The sequence below is a fragment of the Python bivittatus genome, unplaced genomic scaffold (genome assembly GCF_059951505.1).
Source record: "Python bivittatus isolate LINGU-HERP-01145 unplaced genomic scaffold, Pbiv_v1 ctg000850_np1212, whole genome shotgun sequence".
NCBI lineage: Eukaryota > Metazoa > Chordata > Lepidosauria > Squamata > Pythonidae > Python > Python bivittatus.
In genome coordinates, this window is record NW_028277112.1 from 7,255,972 (window position 1) to 7,278,214 (window position 22,243).

Sequence of the window (22,243 nt, forward strand, 5' to 3'; positions counted from 1 at the left end):
CAGCTAAGTTTTGCTAGTTATTTACCCTGAGATTCATCCATATCTATTTTTATTATAATGATTATTCTGAATTTGTGTTTATGGCAAGGCAGTTGACTTGACACCAAACCAAAGTAATAAATTTGATTTTTAAAACATACCAAAATCTCTCTCTCTTATGAACAACAGCATGGGGGGAAGGAATAAAAAATATGATTTTAAGAGTAAACCATTTTTACTGAGTAAATACTTCCCTCCCCAAATTGACTGAACCTTCAGAGCAGGGAGATGTCATGATCTTTTCACATGGAAATGTTTTACAAATATATTCTTCATTTTAAATATAGAGGGAAAGAAAAGGAAAGCATTGTATAGGATAAGAAATAAATTGGTAACTTGTTGCTTGATGTAGGCAGATGAGTCAGATTATAAACCGTATAGCCTGTTTGCTTAAAATGCTACAATATCATCATAGCTGGCAGTCTGCATGGTGATTAGTGATGAGGGATGTCCATGCTAGAGGGATTCTAATTACAAACAGCGGGTTAATTCAGATTTTGCCAATGTTGCCAATTTGCCAAGTGATCTGTCAATCTTATGGCAGATATCTTGCAAGTTTGACTGACCTTACAGCTGATCAGGCATTTCAGCAAAACTCTAAACCTTTCATTGGCTTGGTGCTTATGCAAAGTAGTACTAGTTTATAATACACTGTTTTTGTATAAATAGTGGCAGAGGAATATCAAATAATTGCACAACACATGTAATAACCTATGTTAATTTTTGGAAGCAGATGAATATATATAGTTGCATTATTACTGAACTGAGCTCCAGTACTTTTTGTGTGATAGGTCCCTATAGTAAACCAAGGACATTTGTCCCACCAGAGTATAGTGTTACGCTTCTTCAGATTTAAATGGTAAACAGCACAGTCCTATAGTTTAATGCAGTGTTTCTCAACCTTGGCGACTTTAAGATGGGTGGACTTCAACTCCCAGAATTTCCCAGCCAGCAGAGCTGGCTGGGGAATTCTGGGAGTTGAAGCCCACCCTTCTTAAAGTCGCCAAGGTTGAGAAACACTGGTTTAATGGGATCTGGCTCCCAGGTAAAGGCATATATAGAATTACAAATTAGACTTGATGGTCAACAGTGCCAACTCTATGGCTCTATGGGGTTTCTTCACCATAGCTGCAAAATCTGAAAAGACACAGACTTCTGTACTTTGGAAAAATGATAAGGTGCAACATTTACCAATATTTACATACTCAAGAAAAACCATGGAAGTGTTTTTTTTAACCCACGAAAGCCTATTTGATAATTAGTTTTCCCCTTAGGGTTTCTAGCAGTCCTACAGAAAGGGATTCTACTTTTTGAGCTGAAATTATTCTACAGTTTATCCTGCAATTTCCAGTCCAGCCTGCTTTCTGCGACATACAAGTTGCTGAGGGATTTTGGAGAACTCAGAAGTCTGTACATGATTTGGTGACATTTTGCCCAGTCCTAGTGAAACTATTACTCAACTCTGGGTTGCACACTCCTTTTGTTTCTGAGCATCAAGGCTCAGCACCTGTTCTTTGAACCCAGTAGACAATCAACCTGTGGAGAGGACTTTGTGTCTTCAGCAGCCTTGAAGATGATGTGAGAAACGAGGAGAAGAGGCTGTACTGGCGGTGGAGGAAAATGCTCCCACCGTCATTGTGAGTTGCAATCGCTCAGGAATAAACGCTGACGCTGGAACAACTCGTTCACGAAACTGACGTTTCTTGAGATAATCTGAAGGTACTTTATTCTCGCTCCATCCAAGCTAATCCTGCAGCAGGGAAAGCACCACAGGAGCGGGTTAAGCACTCTGCTTAACTTTGGCGGTCTTCATTCTAAAGCTTTGTGGGCCCTCTTGCATCGACGTTTCCGGGCAGAAAAAGTGCCCGCTGCAACACTCCTCGAGCCTTTTGGCGGACAAATCCGCGCCCTCCTCGCCTTTCTTTCCCCGCGCCCTCCACTGGGCTCGACCGGCTGGAGATAACGCCCCCGCTCCCGGAGGCGGGCGGCAAAGGAGGAGGAGGGAGGTTTAAGCTCTCTGGAGGCGGGGGCGCGCGCGCGTTCCGAGGGAGGGTTGTTACACCGCGCTCTGGCAGCGGCCGCGGTGGCGACTTTGTGCTTTAAATTGGTCTCGAAGCCGATTACGGCTCATCTCCCAAGTGATTATTTTCCTTCCTGGCTCCCGGTGGAGGTCGGGGCTGGGGTCGGGGTGGAGAGGTGAATGGGCATCAGCTGCCGGAGGAGGAGGAGGAGGAGGAGGACGGGTCCGGAAGCCCCGCGAGCGCGGCGCGGCTGTACTCGGGGAAACTTTTCTGGGCGAAAAGAAGCATCGGGCGCCAGAAACAAGGATGCCAGCAGCACCCCCGCGCTGGCCGAAGCGCTCGGAGCAGCTGCCAGCTGAAGCAAAGAAGCTCAGCTACAGCCCCGGACTCCAATAGCACCCAAGGTGGCGACACCCCCACCCGGACGGAGGAGCGCGCCGGCGCGAGGCTTTGCAGTGGTGCGCCACAGCGGAAGGCTGATGGCTCTGGGCTCCCTCCGGCTTCACCTCGCCCGTCTGGAGAAGCGCTGCTGTTCGACGACGGGCTGGTGACGGCAGGGCTCCCCCGTTATCCGAGCGGTCGCCGTCGGCGTTGGAGGCACCATGCAGAAAAGCGTGCGCTATAACGAGGGGCACGCCTTGTACCTCGCCGTGCTGGCTCGCAAGGAGAGCACCAGGCGCGGCTACCTGAGCAAGAAGACCGCTGAGACGAGCCGCTGGCACGACAAATGGTTCGCGCTGTACCAGAACATGCTCTTCTATTTCGAAAGCGAGCAGAGCACCCGGCCCGCCGGCTTGTACATGCTGGAAGGCTGCAACTGCGAGCGGGCGGTAGCCCCAAAGGGCGCATCCGCCGCCAGTGCTAAGGACTCGGCGCTGGACAAGCAGGTAGCGGCGCCGCCCTCGCTAGCTGCTCTACGGGGTTCCCCCTTTCCCAGAGCAGCCCTCCCCCTCCTCCTTTTCGTAGGCCCCCTCCCCATGGGACGGTGACAGAGAAGGGGCTCAGAGAACTCTAACAGGGGCGCCTTGGTGCCAGATCATCGCGTGACCGCGGGGTCTTCTCTTCTGAAGTTTTGATCTGGCCGCGTCACGCCTTGTGTACGCAGGAGGAGGACCGCGAGGCAGGGCGAAGATCTTTTGTGCCGTTCTGCCCACGGTGGTCTGGCTCTCCGGAGCCTGCAAATCTGAACTCTCCCGGCCAGCCTTCCCCAGCCTTTTAGATGAGTTGTACTACAAACTCCTCTAAATTCCCCAGCCAGCATCGGAAAGGCTGTCGAATTATAGTTAGGGGTGTGCTTGAAGCAGAAAATGCGCTTAATTTTGAACTCGGAACAAACAGCCCAACTTGAAAGATTCATTCTAAATGTTTTAGAATTCTCTATCCTCGGTCCCATTAAATCTTGGAATGGCTTGAGTGTTCTCACAAAGTAAGAGTGGCTGGGATGATATTATATGTTAAATATTGCTCCTCACCCAGTGAGGATGAAATTTGGTCAAGTGCATGATTTTCAACACGTTTTTGAAAACATGAAAAAAACTCCCTGAGAAAACAATAGGAACATATCTCTTCTCTTACCAACTGAAAAGGTGGTTAGATTAACATGTCCTATCAAAAAAGCCCTCAACAGAAAGAATTGAAAGGTATTTTCAGTATCTTTAAATAAATCCTCTAGATTTTTCAGCCAGTAGAGTACAGGATGAAGATGGCAACTGAACTCTTTAACATTCCTTTAAATGGGCACATCTCTTTTACAGCGTTAATGTTTTGATTTTAAAAAATCCTTGGCCAAGTTTTGGTAGGTGCTTTTTTTTTCCAGCCTGCTTGCCAGGTGCAAATTGTGTTATGTTTCCTGATGTTTTTGCTGGCCTATAGCAGTGATTACTGGCTGAAGAAAAAAGGTCTGCTGGTTCTTCTTAATTGTTTAATAACATTAACTTTACAAAAAGATATGAGGGAATGCATATAGTGCACATACACATCAAAGTTCAACAAACCAAGCCAATATAGTACTACTAGTAAAATATAGCACTACAATATAGTAGTACTAGTCTTTTTATTTATACAACCTTAGCAGTATCGGCAACACTTGTGTATGAAGGAGATTAGGACACACATCTGTATACTTTTGAATTACCTGTCTGCAAATGAAATACAGCACAATAATCAGAACACTCACGTTAACTCTAGCTTCCCTGTAGGAAGTGTTTTGTTGTTGTTCTGAAACAGCAATAAATTGGCAGACATGCAGCTTTGACCAACTTTCTTCTTGAATCTGACTCTGTGTTTAAAACAGTTCTAGCTGCTATATTGGCTAGAGAGGAAAACATTTGGGAAAAAAGGAGCCCAATCATAACTGTAGTTCTTGGAATAGTCAGGACACCCAAAACAAGGCTTCTTGAAACAGCCAAGTTTTATTGCAACTCTTGGAAAAAAGGTGTGTTCTTTAAATTAGTTTGACTCAAAACATATGAGTTTTAATTCAGGATTGGAACACTCAAAATGGCCATTTTGCAGTGAGAATGTTTTTGAGGTTGTTATGCACATCCCTGGTTATAGTCCAACACATCACAAGGTATCAGATCAGGGAAGATTGGTCTAAAGCATGCTGGCTGAGAATTTGTGAGATGTAATCAAATTTATCTGAAACACACCAGATTGGGTCTAGAATAAGGCTCTTAAATATTGCTATCTCTTCCTGTACTGTAGCCCCTGGGGATACAGGTAATCTCTTAGGGTGAAATGAGGAATTAGATGGTCTTCTGTGGGAAAAAATGGTGTGATAACCTGATGGTGTGCTGTCACTTTTGAGAAGTGATCAGTTTTCCATGAGATATTATGAAATGTAGTGGTAAAGGTGTTGGTCAGAGATGAAGGAGATCCTCAGCCATAGAAACTGATGTGGTGACTTTGAGGTAGTCACTCTTAGTTCAGTCTGCCTGGTAGGGTTGTTCTTGTGAGAAAAATGGAAGGAGGCAGCACTTTTATGCTGTCTTGAGCTCCTGAGGAAAAGGTAGGATATAAATCTGATTAATAAAATACATAAATAATTAATCTATTTGGAAACTATAGTCCTCTGGAGCCCTCCTCAGGACTGCTTAAGAAACCCCCCAAACTGGTGGTTGTGGGGAATTCAGCTCTGCTTCAGTAAAGTTGCAAATCTGCTGTGGCTTACAGAACCTTCTCACCTGTAACAAATCAGGGGCACTTCAGTGATGAGGGGAACTGGGATGGTGAAGTTTGTATTGCCTAAGTAGTTGTATTGTCTATTTGTACAGTACATTTTGCCTGTACTGTATTTCCTAGACGTGGTGGACAGGTTTTGGTTCAGTGTGCTTAGACTTCTCTGAATTATTTTATTTATTAATATTTTGGTGTTCACACTTTTCTAAGGTTGAATTTTGGCAAAACAGCCTACTGGAGTTGTTGAATTAGACTTTTGCATTTTAAGGCTAGAGAATTTTGGAATGTGTAGCATGAGCTGTTCTGAAAAAGGCATCCCTATGTTCGCATATGATGGCTTGACACAACTGCGAGCCATTTGAAAAGTAAAATGGAATGTGCTTTGTTGGATAGAGCAAAGAAGCAGGATAAAGTAATGTGGTAGCTAGACATTTAGCAATCCTGTGATCCGTGTAAAGATTTAATCCTGTCCCTTCCCCATTTTATATTTTTATTTATTTATTTATCAAATTTGTCACCGCCCACCTTGTTGAAATGACTGGGCGGTTTACAGCAAAAATAAAATTTGTTAAAATACAATAAATAATAAAAAAAATTAAACAAAATCTATGCTTTAAATGATTTGCTAGGGTTTTTTTTGTACAAATATAGAAAAATTAGTCTGGACAAAAAAAGTTCTGGAGCACTTAGTGTGAAATGTTTCAGATATTTTAAATGTGTAAACCTTCAGGGGTGTAAGTTAACAGTTAAACCAAATATTTCTGAACTCTTTCTAATCCTATATAAAATGAAGAGCCGAGTGGAACAACTGTTCTTATAAAAATCAGATTGTATACTGATTTGTATAATTTACTGTACCTTACTGAATTAATTTGTTTGGAAACTATGGGTCCAATTATCTTGATCACAAATAAATCAGACAAACTACTAATAAAAGAACTTGGCTGTTGAATTAAATTGTTAATACCTGTAGTCTGCTTGATCAACTTATAAAATGAGGAAAATTCAGGAGTGATAGTGATGCAAAATAACAGAGACAGTACTCACAGAATGGTAACATGATGCAGCTTCTTATAGTGCAATCCTTTACAAGTCTACTCAAAAATAAATTTCATCACATTCAATAGGTATTTGTAGAATGAGGGATATTGAATTCCAATCTTAGTCATGTGCCAAATCAGACTTTGGTGCTGGTATCTCTGTTGTCAGTGTGTTGTTTCTATGTGAATACAAATTTGCATCTGGTGGATTATTTCTCTTGATTTATAGAATCAAACAGGCATCAGTTTCTTTGGAAGTGTTGGAATTTTCTCTTTCAAAAGAAATACGCTTTTGACATTTTAAAAAATAGGGAATAAAAGCCTGCATAGCTTCAAAACATCTTTCCATCAATTTAACTATATAGAAAAAACAAACCATGCAAGGAAACAAATGTTCATCTGTTCCAGTGTGACACACAATTAAGTAGCAATCTGAAGTATATTTATAGAAATCAAGAGTATTTAAAGAATGTTCTAAAAATAGGAGTATTTATTTTTCTACTTTTGTGACAGGTTTAAGTATAAATGCTTTCATGCTTAATTAGCATGACCTAAACACAAAAAACCCTGGTCAGTTCATTTTCCCCCCCTTGCTCAGCCCCAAACAAAATAATATTTGTATTGTCGAAGGCTTTCACGGCTGGCATATGATGGCTGGTGTGGGTCTCCTGGGCTGTGTGGCCGTGTTCTGGAAGTTTTGTTTCCTAACGTTTCGCCAGCACCTGTGACCGGCATCTTCAGAGTGCAGGAGCACAGACAGGAGCAGTTCTCTCTGTGCCCAGGGTGATGTGGCCCTTTTGTGGGTATTTATAGAGATCTGGGGGGGGAAGGGGGGATTGGGTGTGTGTGTGGGGGGGGGTTGGGTTACTGAGTGGCTACTTGTTTTGGTGTCAGAATATGTGTGTATCTTCCTGGGGATTAGGCAGGGTTTTTTCTTCTATTGAATTGTTAACAAGGGGCTGCTGGGGGTAATTAGCAAGTTCATTGTGTGAACTGTTCACACTTCCTGGTGGTTGAGCTGAGTTCGTTGACCTTTTGCAGGCTGTATTTTTCAGGATTGGTAGCCAGGTTTTGTTGATTTTTAGACTCTCCTCTTTTTTGTTGAAACTGCTGGTGTTTGTGAATCTCAGTGGCTTCCCAGTATAGCCCGGTATAGTGGCTGTTGGTGTTGTCCAGTATCTCTGTGTTTTCAAAAAGGATTTTGTGTCCAGTGTGCTTGAGAGCATGTTCAGCTACTGCAGACTTTTCTGGTTGCTGTAGTCTGCAGTGTCTTTCGTGTTCTTTTATCCTGGTATGGATGCTGCGTTTTGTGGTCCCGATGTATACTTGCCTGCAACTGCAGGGTATGCGGTATACTCCTACAGCGGTGAGGGGATCCCTTTTGTCTTTTGCTGATTTTAGCACTTCTTGTACTTTTCTGGTGGGTCTGAAGATTGTTTGGAAATTGTGTTTTTCCATCAGTTTTCCCATGCGGTCTGTGACCCCTTTGATGTAGGGCAGAAATACTTTGTTGGTGGGTGGCTGTTTTTCTTCTTCAGTCACATGTTGTTTTCTTGGTTTGATGGCTCTTTTTATTTCATTCTTGGAGTAGCCATTCGCTTGTAGGACCCAATTAAGGTGGTTAAGTTCAGAGTTTAGGAATTGGGTTTCACAGATCCGATTGGCACGATCCATGAGGGTTTTGATAATGCCTCTTTTCTGACGTGGGAGGTGGTTGGAGTTTTTGTATAGGTACCTGTCTGTGTGGGTGGGTTTTCTGTAGACTTTGTGTCCTAATTTGAAGTCTGGTTTGCGTATGACCAAGGTGTCTAGAAATGGAAGTTGGCCGTACACTTCTTTTTCCATGGTGAATTGTATATTAGGGTGGATGCTGTTTAGGTGGTTCAGGAACTTCTCTAGGTCTTCTTCATCCTGATTCCAAATTGCGAAGGTGTCATCCACAAATCGGAACCAGACTGGGTAACGGGTGTGGTTTCTAAAGCCCGTTTTTCGAAATGTTCCATGTAGAAATTTGCTACGACTGGGCTCAGGGGGCTGCCCATGGCGACACCGTCCATCTGTTCGTAGTACTCATTATCCCATAGTAAGTAACTGGTTGTTAGGCAGTGCTGAAATAAAGCTGTGATGTCTTCTGGGAAGATCTGTTTGATGAGTGCCAGGGTGTCCCTCACTGGTACCCTGGTGAACAGGGAGACCATGTCAAAGCTGACTAGTTTGTCCGTGGGGTTGAGTTTCAGGGTGCTGATTTAGTTGATGAAATGTCCTGAGTCTCTGATGTGGGCTGGAGTCTGTCCAACGTGGGTCTGTAGAAGGGTGGCCAGATGTTTGGATAATTCATATGTCGGGGAGCCAATGGCGCTTACGATGGGTCTGAGTGGGATTGAGTCTTTGTGGATTTTGGGGGGTCCATATAGTCTGGGTGTAAGGGCTTCTGTCTTGCATATGCGTTGAAGTACGTTGGGGTGAAGGGAGGAGCTCCTCGTCAGGATGTTGGTTTGTTTCATGATTTTGCTGGTCGGATCCCATTTTAGTTTTCTGTATGTGGTGGGGTCTAGTAGTTCTCTAACTTTGTCTATTGCAGACTACAGCAACCAGAAAAATCTGCAGTAGCTGAACATGCTCTCAAGCACACTGGACACAAAATCCTTTTTGAAAACACAGAGATACTGGACAAGACCAACAGCCACTATACCAGGCTATACCGGGAAGCCATTGAGATTCACAAACACCAGCACAGTTTCAACAAAAAAGAGGAGAGTCTAAAAATCAACAAAACCTGGCTACCAATCCTGAAAGATACAGCCTGCAAAAGGTCAACAAACTCAGCTCAACCACCAGGAAGTGTGAACAGTTCACACAATGAACTTGCTAATCACCCCCAGCAGCCCCTTGTTAACAATTCAATAGAAGAAAAAACCCTGCCTAATCCCCAGGAAGATACACACATATTCTGACACCAAAACAAGTAGCCACTCAGTAACCCAACCCCCCCAATCTCCCTGTCCCCCCCCCCCCAGATCTCTATAAATACCCACAAAAGGGCCACATCACCCTGGGCACAGAGAGAACTGCTCCTGTCTGTGCTCCTGCACTCTGAAGATGCCGGTCACAGGTGCTGGCGAAACGTTAGGAAACAAAACTTCCAGAACACGGCCACACAGCCCGGAAGGCCCACACCAGCCAAAATAATATTTAATTGTATTAAATTATATCAATTGTTAAATTCTATGTTAATTTTGTTCTCACGTATTGATACAATTAATGTAAGAGAATATTTCTTCTCTTTCAAATATAGAACAATTCTACTTGTTCTTTGTGTTTTCTGTTTTTGCTAAGGAAATGTGTTTACTTATAATCTTGATAAAAATAAATGTAATTTATTTAAGGGAAAATTAGTCTGATGGATTAAACTTGAATATATTTCACCTGATTCTTACTGGGATGAATGCTGCAATGCAATATTTGGTCATCTGGGTGGTGATACAGTGATAGAGGTGGCACAGATCAAATTATCAGTTCGTATGCAGGTGGAAGATGACTGACTTCTTTGGTCAAAGTAACAAACATGCCTTGTGTTATTCTACATGTGACTCAAGCTTTTTTATTCTGTCCTCCCATGTCTAACATGAGTTGCTCTATTCATGTTGTTAGCTGTTACCATTCATTCACAGCCACTTAGATCCTAAAATTTCTGTTGTTTAGCTAAACCTAAGCGCAACCTGAGTAAAAGAGATCCCAGAATTCCCAACAGGGACCAGATGCTGGGAATGCACCATTGGATGACGTGATTGTCATGCATCAGCTGGCTTTTGAGTAGCTAACAGTCACAATTCTTTTTATCTCACCATTTCATCATTCTCTGCAATAAATACCTATCCTGAATGAAAAGGTCTTTATTTACCTTTGCACTATATTTACTTTATTTACCTTTGCACTATATGCAAGACTGCCACCCCTTTAGTTTAATCTTCCTATAAAACGATAAGTATATATTGGGCCAGAAGAAACTCTAGAATGTTAAATGGGATTCAAATATGTATTTTTCATGAGAATAGTGCACCCAGTCTAGCAGTCTCCAGATATGTTGAGAATGAATCTTCCAAAATTTCCCAGACAGTTCTGGGAATTACCTAGCAGTCTGGAGGACACCAAGCTAATGAAGAGTACCTAGTATCAAAGTTATCCATTTCAGTTGTCATAGCTTTGTGATACAGCTTCTGTAAATTGGGATTCTGGAATTCATAATCATTCCTGAAGTTTACCTCATTTCAGTAGAGTACTGAAATGTCTAATTTTTCATGGGTTTTAAATATGGAAGGCAAGAAAGCGCTGGGGAAATGTTGCATCAATGGGCATAAAATTACCACTGCAAGTGCATCTAAGATTTCATATCTCAGTCTTGTGTCTCAAGTATCATTACAACATTTAAAGATTAGAGTAATATAAAATATGATTAAATATTTGATAGGCAGAAAGAACACAGAATTTGCAAAAGCAGACAAGCAAACAAACAAAATCCCTTTTAATTTCCAAAAGTGGTCATTTAACAGAGCAAATTTTACAGAGATTCTTTTGAGCACAGTATATTGTATGATGCATTCTGTGTTTTATACCCCAGTCTTAAACACTGTTAATTAGAAGTAAAACCATTCAGTTTACTGGAGCCTAATTTTAAGTTAAATTTCAGCCAAAATTGAATACAATTTTTTCAGTTTGAATACTAAAAAGGAGAAGTTAGAGACTGGATGAAAGTTGTCTAAAACTGTTGGGTCCAAGGATGGCCTCTTGAGAAGGGAGTGTACTACTGCCTCTTTCAAGGCAGGAGGTACCAACCTCTCCTACAAAGAGGCATTAACCATGAGGCTTGGACCCAACCACATGCTACCTCCCTGGAGCTCTTGACCATCCAGGAGGGGCATGAGTCCAGAACACAGGTGGCCAAACTCACAGCCATGAGGACTCTATCCAATTCTTCAGGACCAATCAGCTCAAACTCCTCCCAGAAAACAGGGCTCAGTTACAAATTTCTAAGATTGAAGACAATATATATTTATTTATGTCTTCATGAAAAAGAAGGAAGTGTTATAATCTGCCATGGTGAAAAAGTGGTGCATCAAAATTAATAGAAATTGTGTAATAATGAATATAAAACAATATAGAAATTCTTGAACAAGTCTTTCATTAAGTGTTATTGAACTTGATATGTATCATTGCCTACGTAATGGACATAATGCCAGTTTGATGACTGTAAGCAGTTGTATTTCCCATATTAAACATGGGAAGAAAGTTTATGGAATTGAGCAGTATAAAGGGAAAAAGAGGAACTTAATTAAAAATATGATTGCACATATTATTATAGTGTGGCAGAGTGTGAAGCGGCTGGGCCAAAGCCGAAAGGACGTTCAGCTGTGGATGTATCTGGAAGCGAAAAGAAGGTCCGATGCTGTAAAGAACAATATTGTATAGGTACCTGGAATGTAAGATCTATGAACCAAGGCAAGCTGGATGTGGTCAAACATGAGATGACAAGATTGAACGTCGACATCTTGGGAATCAGCGAACTGAAATGGACAGGAATGGGTGAATTTAATTCGGGTGACCATTATATCTACTACTGTGGGCAAGAAACCCTTAGAAGAAATGGAGTTGCACTCATAGTGAATAAGAGAGTGGGAAAGGCAGTAATGGGGTACAACCTCAAAAACGACAGAATGATCTCAGTGCGTATCCAAGGCAAACCATTCAATATCACAATCATCCAAGTCTATGCCCCAACCACTGATGCTGAAGAAGCTGAAGTTGATCGCTTCTATGAAGACCTACAACACCTTCTAGAACTAGCACCAAAAAAGATGTCCTTTTCATCATAGGGGATTGGAATGCTAAAGTAGGAAGTCAAGGAGTAATCGGAATAACAGGCAAATTTGGCCTTGGAGTACAAAATGAAGCAGGGCAAAGGCTAATAGAGTTCTGTCAAGAGAACAAGCTAGTCATAGCAAACACTCTTTTCCAACAACACAAGAGACGACTCTACACATGGACATCACCACATGGTCAATACCGAAACCAGATTGATTATATACTTTGCAGCCAAAGATGGAGAAGCTCTATACAGACAGCAAAAACAAGACCAGGAGCTGACTGTGGCTCAGATCATGAGCTTCTTACTGCAAAATTTAGGCTTAAATTGAAGAATGTAGGGAAAACCACTAGACCACTCAGGTATGACTTAGATCATATTCCTTGTGAGTACACAGTGAAGGTGATGAATAGATTTAGAGGATTAGATTTGGTAGACAGAGTGCCTGAAGAACTATGGACGGAGGTCCGTAACATTGTACAGGAGGCAGCAACTAAAACCATCCCAAGGAAAAAGAAATGCAAGAAAGCAAAATGGCTGCCTGATGAGGCTTTACAAATAGCTGTGGAAAGAAGGAATGCGAAAAGCAAGGGTGAAAGGGAAAGATATAAGCAACTGAATGCAGATTTCCAGAGAATAGCAAGAAGAGATAAGAAGGCCTTCTTTAATGAACAATGCAAAGAAATTGAGGAAAACAATAGAATGGGGAAGACTAGAGATCTCTACAAGAAAATTGGAGATATGAAAGGAACGTTTAGTGCAAAGATGGGCATGATAAAGGACAAAAAAGGCAGGGACCTAACAGAAGCAGAAGAGATTAAGAAGAGGTGGCAAGAATACACAGAAGAACTATACAAGAAAGATCTTAATGTCCCTGATGTCCACGCTGGTGTGATCACTGACCTTGAGCCAGACATCCTAGAGAGTGAAGTCAAGTGGGCCTTAGGAAGCATTGCTAACAACAAAGCTAGTGGAGATGACAGTATTCCAGCTGAGTTATTTAAAATACTAAAAGATGATGGTGTTAAAGTGCTGCACTCAATATGCCAGCAAGTTTGGAAAACGCAACAGTGGCCACGGGATTGGAAAAGGTCAGTTTACGTTCCAATTCCAAAGAAGGGCAACGCCAAAGAATGCTCAAACTATCGCACAATTGCACTCATTTCACATGCTAGCAAGGTTATGCTCAAAATCCTACAAGGTAGGCTTCAGCAATACATGAACCGAGAACTACCAGATGTACAAGCTGGGTTTCGAAGAGGCAGAGGAACTAGAGATCAAATCGCCAACATTCGCTGGATCATGGAGAAAGCACGAGAGTTCCAGAAAAATATCTACTTCTGCATCATTGACTATGCAAAAGCCTTCGATTGTGTGGATCACAACAAACTCTGGCAAATTCTTAAAGAGATGGGAGTACCAGACCACCTTACCTGTCTCCTGAGAAATCTGTATGCCGGCCAAGAAGCAACAGTCAGAACCGGTCATGGAACAACCGATTGGTTCAAAATAGGGAAAGGTGTACGACAAGGCTGTATACTGTCGCCCTGCTTATTTAACCTATATGCAGAGTACATCATGAGAAATGCCAGGCTGGAAGAATCACAAGCCGGAATTAAGATTGCAGGGAGAATCATCAACAACCTCAGATATGCGGACGATACCACCCTAATGGCAGAAAGTGAAGAAGAACTAAAGAGCCTCTTGATGAGGGTGAAAGAGGAGAGTGCAAAAGCTGGCTTGAAACTCAACATTAAAAAAACTAAGATCATGGCATCTGGACCCATCAATTCCTGGCAAATAGAAGGGGTAGAAATGGAAGCAGTAACAGACTTCATTTATTTGGGCTCCAAGATCACCGCAGACGGAGACTGCAGCCATGAAATTAAAAGACGCTTGCTCCTTGGGAGGAAAGCTATGGCAAGCCTAGATAGCATATTAAAAAGCAGAGACGTCACCTTGCCGACAAAGATCCGCATAGTCAAAGCTATGGTTTTTCCAGTAGTAATGTATGGCTGTGAGAGCTGGACCATAAAAAGGCCGAGCGCCGAAGAATTGATGCCTTTGAACTGTGGTGCTGGAGAAGACTCTTGAGAGTCCCCTGGACTGCTAGGAGGTCAAACCAGTCAATCTTAAAGGAAATCAACCCTGATTGCTCATTGGAAGGATCGATAATGAAGCTCAAGCTCAGATATTTTGGCCACCTAATGCGAAGAGAGATCTCTTTGGAGAAGACCCTGATGCTGGGAAAGATTGAAGGCAAAAGGAGAAGAGGACGGCAGAGGATGAGATGGTTAGATAGCATCACTGAAGCAATGAGCATGAAACTGAGCAAACTCAGGGAGGCAGTGAAGGACAGGAAGGCCTGGCGCAATATGGTTCATGGGGTCACGAAGAGTCGGACACGACTTAACGACTAAACAACAACAACAAAGAGTGTTAATTATAATTTGTTTATCTTTTTTTAAGTTTGTAAGTTGTCCCAATCATCCAAGTGACTCCAGGTGACATATAATATATTAACACAATAAAACAAGTAGAAAACTGTAATAAACAAAAGACAATATATATTACTATATCAGAAACCAAGGAATAACATCAAATATAAGGGCAGGGTCACAAATTACCCTGACCCAGTATAGGATAATAAATTAGCCTGGATGAGTTTCTGTATACCATAGGAAATAATTATTATTCCACAATTAAAGCCACCAGTACATTTCATGCATATATGCAAATATATACAATAACTGATTGCCAGTTAGACTGATTCCCAGTGCAAACAGTTTATGATTATTATTTTTTAATTGCTAGAATTACGGTTAGGTTACTCCACCAATCTGTCATAAAAATAATATTGCACAAAGGCAGTAACATTTCTGTGCTGCTTACATGAACAAGAAGCCTCCAGCTTAAGGCCTCCTGTTTTATTACTTTTGTGACCCATAAGTTCTTCTTACAGCTATGGAAGCAATTTGTGCTAACTTCTACTTAAAGTTAAAATTAACTTTAAAGAAATGGGAAGTCAGTAAATGTAGGTTTGTTTGCAATTTTTATAATACATTTCCATCTATATACGTACTACTAAAACTCTCATGTCTATAACCTTCAACTGGGTGAACGGTGCATCATAGGGCAACCATTTTTGAACCAAGGTACCTCAAATGGGCTAACTTACAGAATGAGTCCAAAATCCTGGACCCATGACTCCTGTGGGATTGAAATTTGGGAAATTTGTGGTTGCTTCAGCACTGCTGTGCTGCTGCGCTGCCGTGGTCAGCCCAGGTAAGCCCAGGTCATGTGATCATCAAAGGTATATCCCTGGCCTCTTCCCCGCCTCCCTCTGTCTCCTGCACCCAATCAGCTGGCAGCAAGGCTCAATGCAAGTGGTGATTGGCTACTTTGGAAATGAGGCATAAATTTGAAATCTAACAGTGGTGGGCACTGAGGGAAGGATAAGGGAGCAACTTGGATGCCTGCTGGCAAGGTAGGGCTGTCTGGGGGGCACCGGTGGTTGACAGGTGAGCCTTCTTCCTCCCTTGAGGGATGGGAGCCTTGGGAACACACTCAAATGGGGAATGGGTGTGCAGTTTTCCTCATAGTCTGTGGCTCTCTTTGTTTCACCTCCTCCCAGCAAAGTGGCAGGCAGTTCTGTGAGTCAGCTGAGAAGGAAGAGGCTTCACTGGGGCTCTCTTGAGGGTCGCAAGGGGAGGGCATGGCACAAGCCTGTATTATATGTGTAAAGGAAGGAGGGAAGGAAGGGCACTCCCTGCCAGCTTCCTACAAGCAAAGTCAATGGGGAAGCCAGCAGCGAGTCATAAGTCACTCCCACTCTTGAATGGTCATTCTGTTTCTCTGTTTAGGTAAGGAAATATCTTTGAAACGATGACCCAAAGGGTCATGGGTTGTCTAGTTTACTTTGAAAATGACCTAGAAGTCCAGCTTGATGCAGGAAATAAGATCTATATTGTCCTTGTCCAAAATCTGCTCAAAGATCTCCTTTAAATGAGTTATGTAACAAGTTCCATTGCCAGACTGCTTTACTGTGATGTGTGAAGGCAGCCAGGTTTTGGATCCTGGATTTTTGGCCATTGAAAAATTTGTGGACCAATTTGTGGACACACTTGAGGCAATAGGCCAGTTCAGTCAGATTTATATATGCGTAAATTTCAAGCACCTGGTTGCATCCCATTTACTCTTGCTTTGCTCTTTCCTCTGCATAAGTGAAACAACTAACTGCAGTTTATCATCATTTTCTGTTCCAGCTGGAGTGGAAAGTTATGATTAATGTTTTCTAAATAAGGGTATGCAGCTATAGTTTAATTTTAATTTCTGAATCCTAATTAGCTTGGAAGCCATTCATCCATATTTCACAGGGTTTGTGGATTCTTGGGATTTTAATTTAAGCCCCAGTAGATCAGCCCCACTTTTGTGTATGTGTGTGTGTGTTTTATTCAGCACAGTAACACAAGCCTTTAGTTTAGATTCTAGGCAGCTTTTTTAATAGCTTCTTCCGCCCAGCCTCCCTTCTTGTAGTGCAGATAACAGCATCTGTAAAGCTATCAGCAGCAGCTTGGTTAGCAGTGACTGAACAGATATATCAAAATGAGTTGTTTCTTTCCTGGCAAAGTAAGGCTTTCTGCATCTAGTGATATCTGCCTTATGTTTATAGTCTAGACTATTGGCTAAATATGAGTATTGTTACTCATTCTATCCTAATTCCTACTTAAAGGCAAATAGGGAGTAGTTACTGTAACTGGCATTCCTTCTTTCTCTTGAACTGGCATTTACTCTCTCATTTCTGGCAGAATGTGAGCCATTTTTTCTTCAATCTGGATAGAAACATCCCATGAAAGACTCTCTTCTTCTTCAGTACTCTTCTCTGGATTGCACCCAGCCTGTCCTTGAACCAGGAACAAACCTTCAACAGCCAAACTCTCTAGGTCCATCTTGGTTTGCCAGCATTACACCTCCATCTCTCTTCCCTTCTCTTTTTGTTTTAAGGCTTTACCTGTCTCCTTCCTCTGTTAAGCTCAGCAGCAATCTTTTTCCTAATGAGAATATGCTATCTATTCTCCATTAAGAAGAATAGGGTTCTGCTCAAAGCTATAAAGAACAACATGTCTGTTTCTGTTTATGTGAAAGGAAGTTGGAGAGCCATGGGTGACTGGACTACATGGAAGACAACAAAATTGAGATTACCAAAATGGGAATACAAAAGACAAATCAAGGAAAGGATCTGGACATGGAACAACTATGACAAAACATTCTGGATGATGCCTCTTTATGGGAAGAAAAGGATCTGGATCTGGAACGGCTGTGACAAGAAATTGTGGATGATGCCTCTCTATCAGATTTACAAAATAGACTGGTGAAAGTTTTGAAGACTTCTTTTAAATACAAAGGAGTGATGAAAGATCAAATCCTGCAATGCCATAGGAATCATTTAAAGGTCAAGACTCTGCATTTTTAAAAACTAAAAAAGAATATATATTTTTTTTTAATGTAGAGAGGCAGGAAGATGAGTGAATATCAAGAGAACTGTCCATGGGCACATTGGTTGATTAAATATTGATTGATGATTGATTGATTATGTACCATCAAGTCAGTGTTGATTTTTAGTGACCACATAGATAGATTTTGTGCAGACTCTGTCCCCAAACTTCAGGTATTCTAAAAGTGTAGCCATTGTCACTATAATTGAGACTGCCTCTGTCCAAGCATATCAGCCTAAGGTGATAAAAGACATTCTGAAGCATGGAATCCATTTGGGTCTATAATAAATATGATAGATCTAAGCCAGTATTTTCAAACCTGGCAATTTTTAGATGTGTGGACTTCAAGTCCCCAAATTCCTCAGCCAGCATGCATCTTAAAATTGCCAAGTTTGAAAAACATTTATCTAAGCCTACCTTTCAACAATACAATGGAATGCTTAGGAAGCGTCAGGCCCCCTCCAGAATAGGGAAACATCATGTAACTGTGATGAACTGTGAACCATTTATAAACAGTATCTGTTTTGTTTATTAACTGTCATCTAGTCTATTAACTGCTCACATATTAGTTCAGGACATCAGCTGTTTCACTTGTGTTAGTTGAAAAAGGAAGATAAGACTGGCTGTAATCCTGATAATGATGACAACAGCCTATATTGTCATCATTACAATGTGGAGATGGGTGGCATATACATTTAATAAATAAATAAATAAATAAATAAATAAATAAATAAATAAATAAAAATAATATTCTCAGATAGCTTCTTCAAGTGGTTTCATACATATTTTTAAAAGCACTAGGGATAAAATAGGGCCCTGATAAACCCGATAAGATAGCTGTTACAGAACAGAGCAATAATTCCCCAACACCATCTTCTGGAATCTGTCATTTATTTGGAATGGCACCACTGTAATACATTGCCTTAGTGTCCCACTTCTGATAACTTGTCCAGAAGGATACCAAGTTTAATGGCACTGGAAATTGCTGAGAGAACAAGAAAACAGACTGGAGAAAATTCCCCTATCATCCCAGAGAGTAAGCCAACAGTTTCTGTTCCAACTTTCTCTTTTGATTTTATTTTCATCGTTTTCATGATGAACTGTAGAATAAATAGTATACCTGGAGGTTCTAAAATCATAGGGTTGGAAGGAACTTGGATGTGTTCTAGTCCAACCCCTTGTCCAGGGCAAGAATCCTCAGACCATTCCAGACAAATGGATGTCCAGCCTTTGTTTGAAAATCTCCAGTGATGGAGCACCTGCAACTCCAGCATGCAGGCTGTTCCATCACTTTATAGCTCACAATCAGTTTGAATTCCTCTCTGTAAAGCTATCACCCATTGGTTTTCTTCTGACAGTTGGGACAAATCCACATCTTCTTCCCTATGACTGCCCTTCATATATTGGAAGACTGCTGTCATGTCTTCTCTTAGCTCTTTCTTCTTAACATATCCAGTTCTTTTAACTGTTCTTCATAGGATTTAGCTTCCAAACCCCTTGCCATCTTCTTGCCCTTCTCTGCATTTTCCAGTTCTTTAGCCTCCTTTTTATATCATGGGGACCAAAACTGGATTCAGTATTTCAGGTGTGGTCTGATCAATGCAACATAGAGCTGTCAGGCCTAGCCCAAAGAACTCCTGGAGATCATGCAGGTTCAATCAGCAAGGTTTATTTGCCAGCACCTGTTTACAGAAATCTTCTCAGGCTGACCAGCAGTTCCCAGGCACAAGTCTCTACTATCTTCTGGAATGTTTAGGGATGCACCAGCTTTCTCCGCTTATCTCCAGAGCGTTGCTCTAGAGACGAAAGCACCGTTTTCACCCCCCTTCCTCCATTCCAGTCCATCACAAGAGCAGAACTATCACTTCCCATGATCTCAACATATACTTCTGTTTGGGCAAACAACACAGGAACTCAAAACCTAATTTCATTACACATATAGTCAAGAAGAAACCATATGACAATGAGATTATAAGGAAATGGTTGAGCTCATCTCATTGCATATTTATTTATTTATTTATTCAATCAATCAATCAATCAATCAATCAATCAATCACATTCACTTGTAAGCTACCAAAGGTGGCTTGCTTTATTTGTATGTCACCCATTCCTGAAGGCTCTAAACTAAAGATATCAAGATGATAAAACAGCAGTTCCAGGACTAGATAGAATGTAAAGCCATAACGTTCTATCAACGTCACAAATAATCTCAGTCTAGTGTCTAAAGGAAGAGCTAGGTTTTCAAAGTGTTCCTAAAGGACAGCAGAGTTGAGATCATACAGATCTTGGAGGGGATGCTGTTCCAAAGGCAGATGCAGTCACAGAAAAGATACATTTCCTGATCCCATAAGATGACATTGTTTTATTGATAGGACTTTAATACATGGGAATTTATCACCTGCTTACCATGTTGTTGTGTGTTTATTGTTTGAACATACTATTAAGTCGATCTTGTTGGAATAGTATGGCACTCACTATACAATGCAGGGAAACATTATCTGCAGACAGTCCCTCCTGTTTTGAAATTTTATTTTCCCAATGTTTATGTTTCGGCAAAGTGTAACCTTCATTTGTATTTTTTCTGAAGTTTTACTGACAGTTAACATAAATTGCTATGCTGAAATTGCTAGATTATTTGACAAAGGACACAGCTCATTTGCAAACTAATTCAGATATAATTTTATAATTTTTTATAATTATGTCTGAGCCATAGGACTTTAGTTTTGAGCTATCCAGTTGTTCAAATATTGTTCTTTTTCATAACTAGCTTCTAATTGCTTAGCTGTCCAGGAAGCTTAGAAAAAAATGAGGACAGGGTAGAATAATGTTATACTGGAATTTTTGGGGGGGAGGGTTATTTATTTATTTATTTGATAAGAAAGGCTTGGTTAAACAACCTTCAGAGTGATTCCACTTACCGGCTTCAGCTAATCATTCCTTTTTCCAGGGTTAACTACATCGTGACATTTTTTTATGTCTGGGAAATAAATACCATCCTGAATTCTTTGGAAAAAGAATAGAAAAAATGAAACCAGTCAAACTATTTATTTGACTTAGACCCCACCTTCCTGCTTTGCACTCAAGTTGGCTAGCAAAGATTAAAAACAAAAACAGAATATAAAAAGTTTTAAAATGTTGATTTAAATTACCAATTAAGTAAGTACAGAAATAATCCAACAATGAAAAGCATGTTGAAGGGGCTGTATTCCCACAGATTTTTAAAACACTTTTGTTCAGTCTCCAGCTTCCCTTTTTGGGGGAAGGTTGTTGAGAAGGTGGTCAAGCTGCAACTTCAGAGATCCCTGGAGGAAACAGATTACCAGTTGAGTTTTAGGCCAGGGCATGGCACTGACACAGATTTTATTGTACTTGTTGATGACCTCAGTGGATTTCTCCCAGCAGTCTTGGATACCATTAATTGTGGTATTATTCTGGACTGACTAAGGGCTTTGGAGAGGGGCATGGTGGTTCTCTTTTTTTGTGTCTGGTTCCAGCTGGTGATGATGGGGAGGGGGAGATCAAGTTCAAAGTCTCTAATCTACAGGGTGCCACAGGACTTAATGCTGTCATCTCTCCTATTAATATCCACAGTGCTGAGTCACGTTATGCATGGCATGGGGTCAGTTATCATCGATATGCTGATGATACTCAGGTGTATATCCCTGGTTGATGATATGATGCTACCAGGATCATGTTACACTGCCTGGAGGCTGGGGGAACTGAATGGGAGAGACAGACTAAAGTTCAATCCTAGCAAGACTGAATGGCTATCAATATTTGGACCTTCCAGAACCAGGGACTTTCCATCTCTAATTTTGAATGGGGTTGCACTTCCCCAGATGGAACTGGTACACAATTTGGGGGTTTTCCTGGTCTCTCAGCTCCTGTTCAAAAAGCAAGTGGCTGTCTTGTGTGCCAATTCCACCCATTGCTGAACTAGATTTTCTCATGGTCTCTCATGCCATGGTTATCTTGTGTGTGGATTACTGCAGTGAGCTTTCCATGGTGCTGCTCTTGAAGATGACTTGGAAGCTTCAGCTAGTCCAGAATGCCACAGCAAGAGCAGTTATGGACTTGTCACAGTATGCCCATTTAACACTTATGCTTCATGAACTGCATTGGTTACCACTAGGCTTCTGGGTACAATTCAAGGTGCTGATTATCATCTGCAAAACCCTACTTGGCTAAGGCTTAGTTATGGATTCTCTCCATTGTTTCTGCCTGTCCCATAGGATCAGACAGAATGGCCATGCTCGGGGTTCCATCCATTAAGCAATGCTATCTAGGAGACATGCCTTTATCAGGGCACCTGCCCTCTGGAACAGCATCTTCCAGAGATTCAAAGGACCCTAACTTTGCTCTCCTTTAAACAGCATTGTGAAGACATGGCTCTCACCCACAAACTTTGGGCTAGGGTAGGATGTGGGCTCCCTGTATGAGGGGTTTTATGTCTGTTCTAGTAGAATGACCATCTTCCTTTTTTGTTGCCTGGTGATGTTTTGTTTGTTTGGTTTTAAATTTGGATGCCACCCAGAGTTGTTGAAAAGTTGGGTGGCTTTAGAATTGAAAAACAAATAATACTTGAAGGAATGTAAAATATGAAAATGT

The 22,243-nt window shown here is 41.4% G+C and overlaps 1 protein-coding gene across 2 annotated transcripts in view; it reads left to right on the top strand.

The window, feature by feature from the left end:
* Positions 1 to 1,111: 1,111 nt before the first annotated feature.
* Positions 1,112 to 22,243, top strand: part of RASGRF2 (Ras protein specific guanine nucleotide releasing factor 2) — a 118,131-nt gene continuing 96,999 nt past the window's right edge. Inside the window, exon 1 of one of the 2 annotated variants that reach the window (XM_088130484.1) lies at positions 1,112 to 2,947. In XM_088130484.1, coding sequence (XP_087986610.1) covers positions 2,663 to 2,947 — 285 coding nt within the window. In that variant the 5' untranslated portion in view covers positions 1,112 to 2,662. The remainder of the gene's footprint in view (positions 2,948 to 22,243) is intronic. The other variant, XM_088130483.1, reaches the window with a different exon arrangement.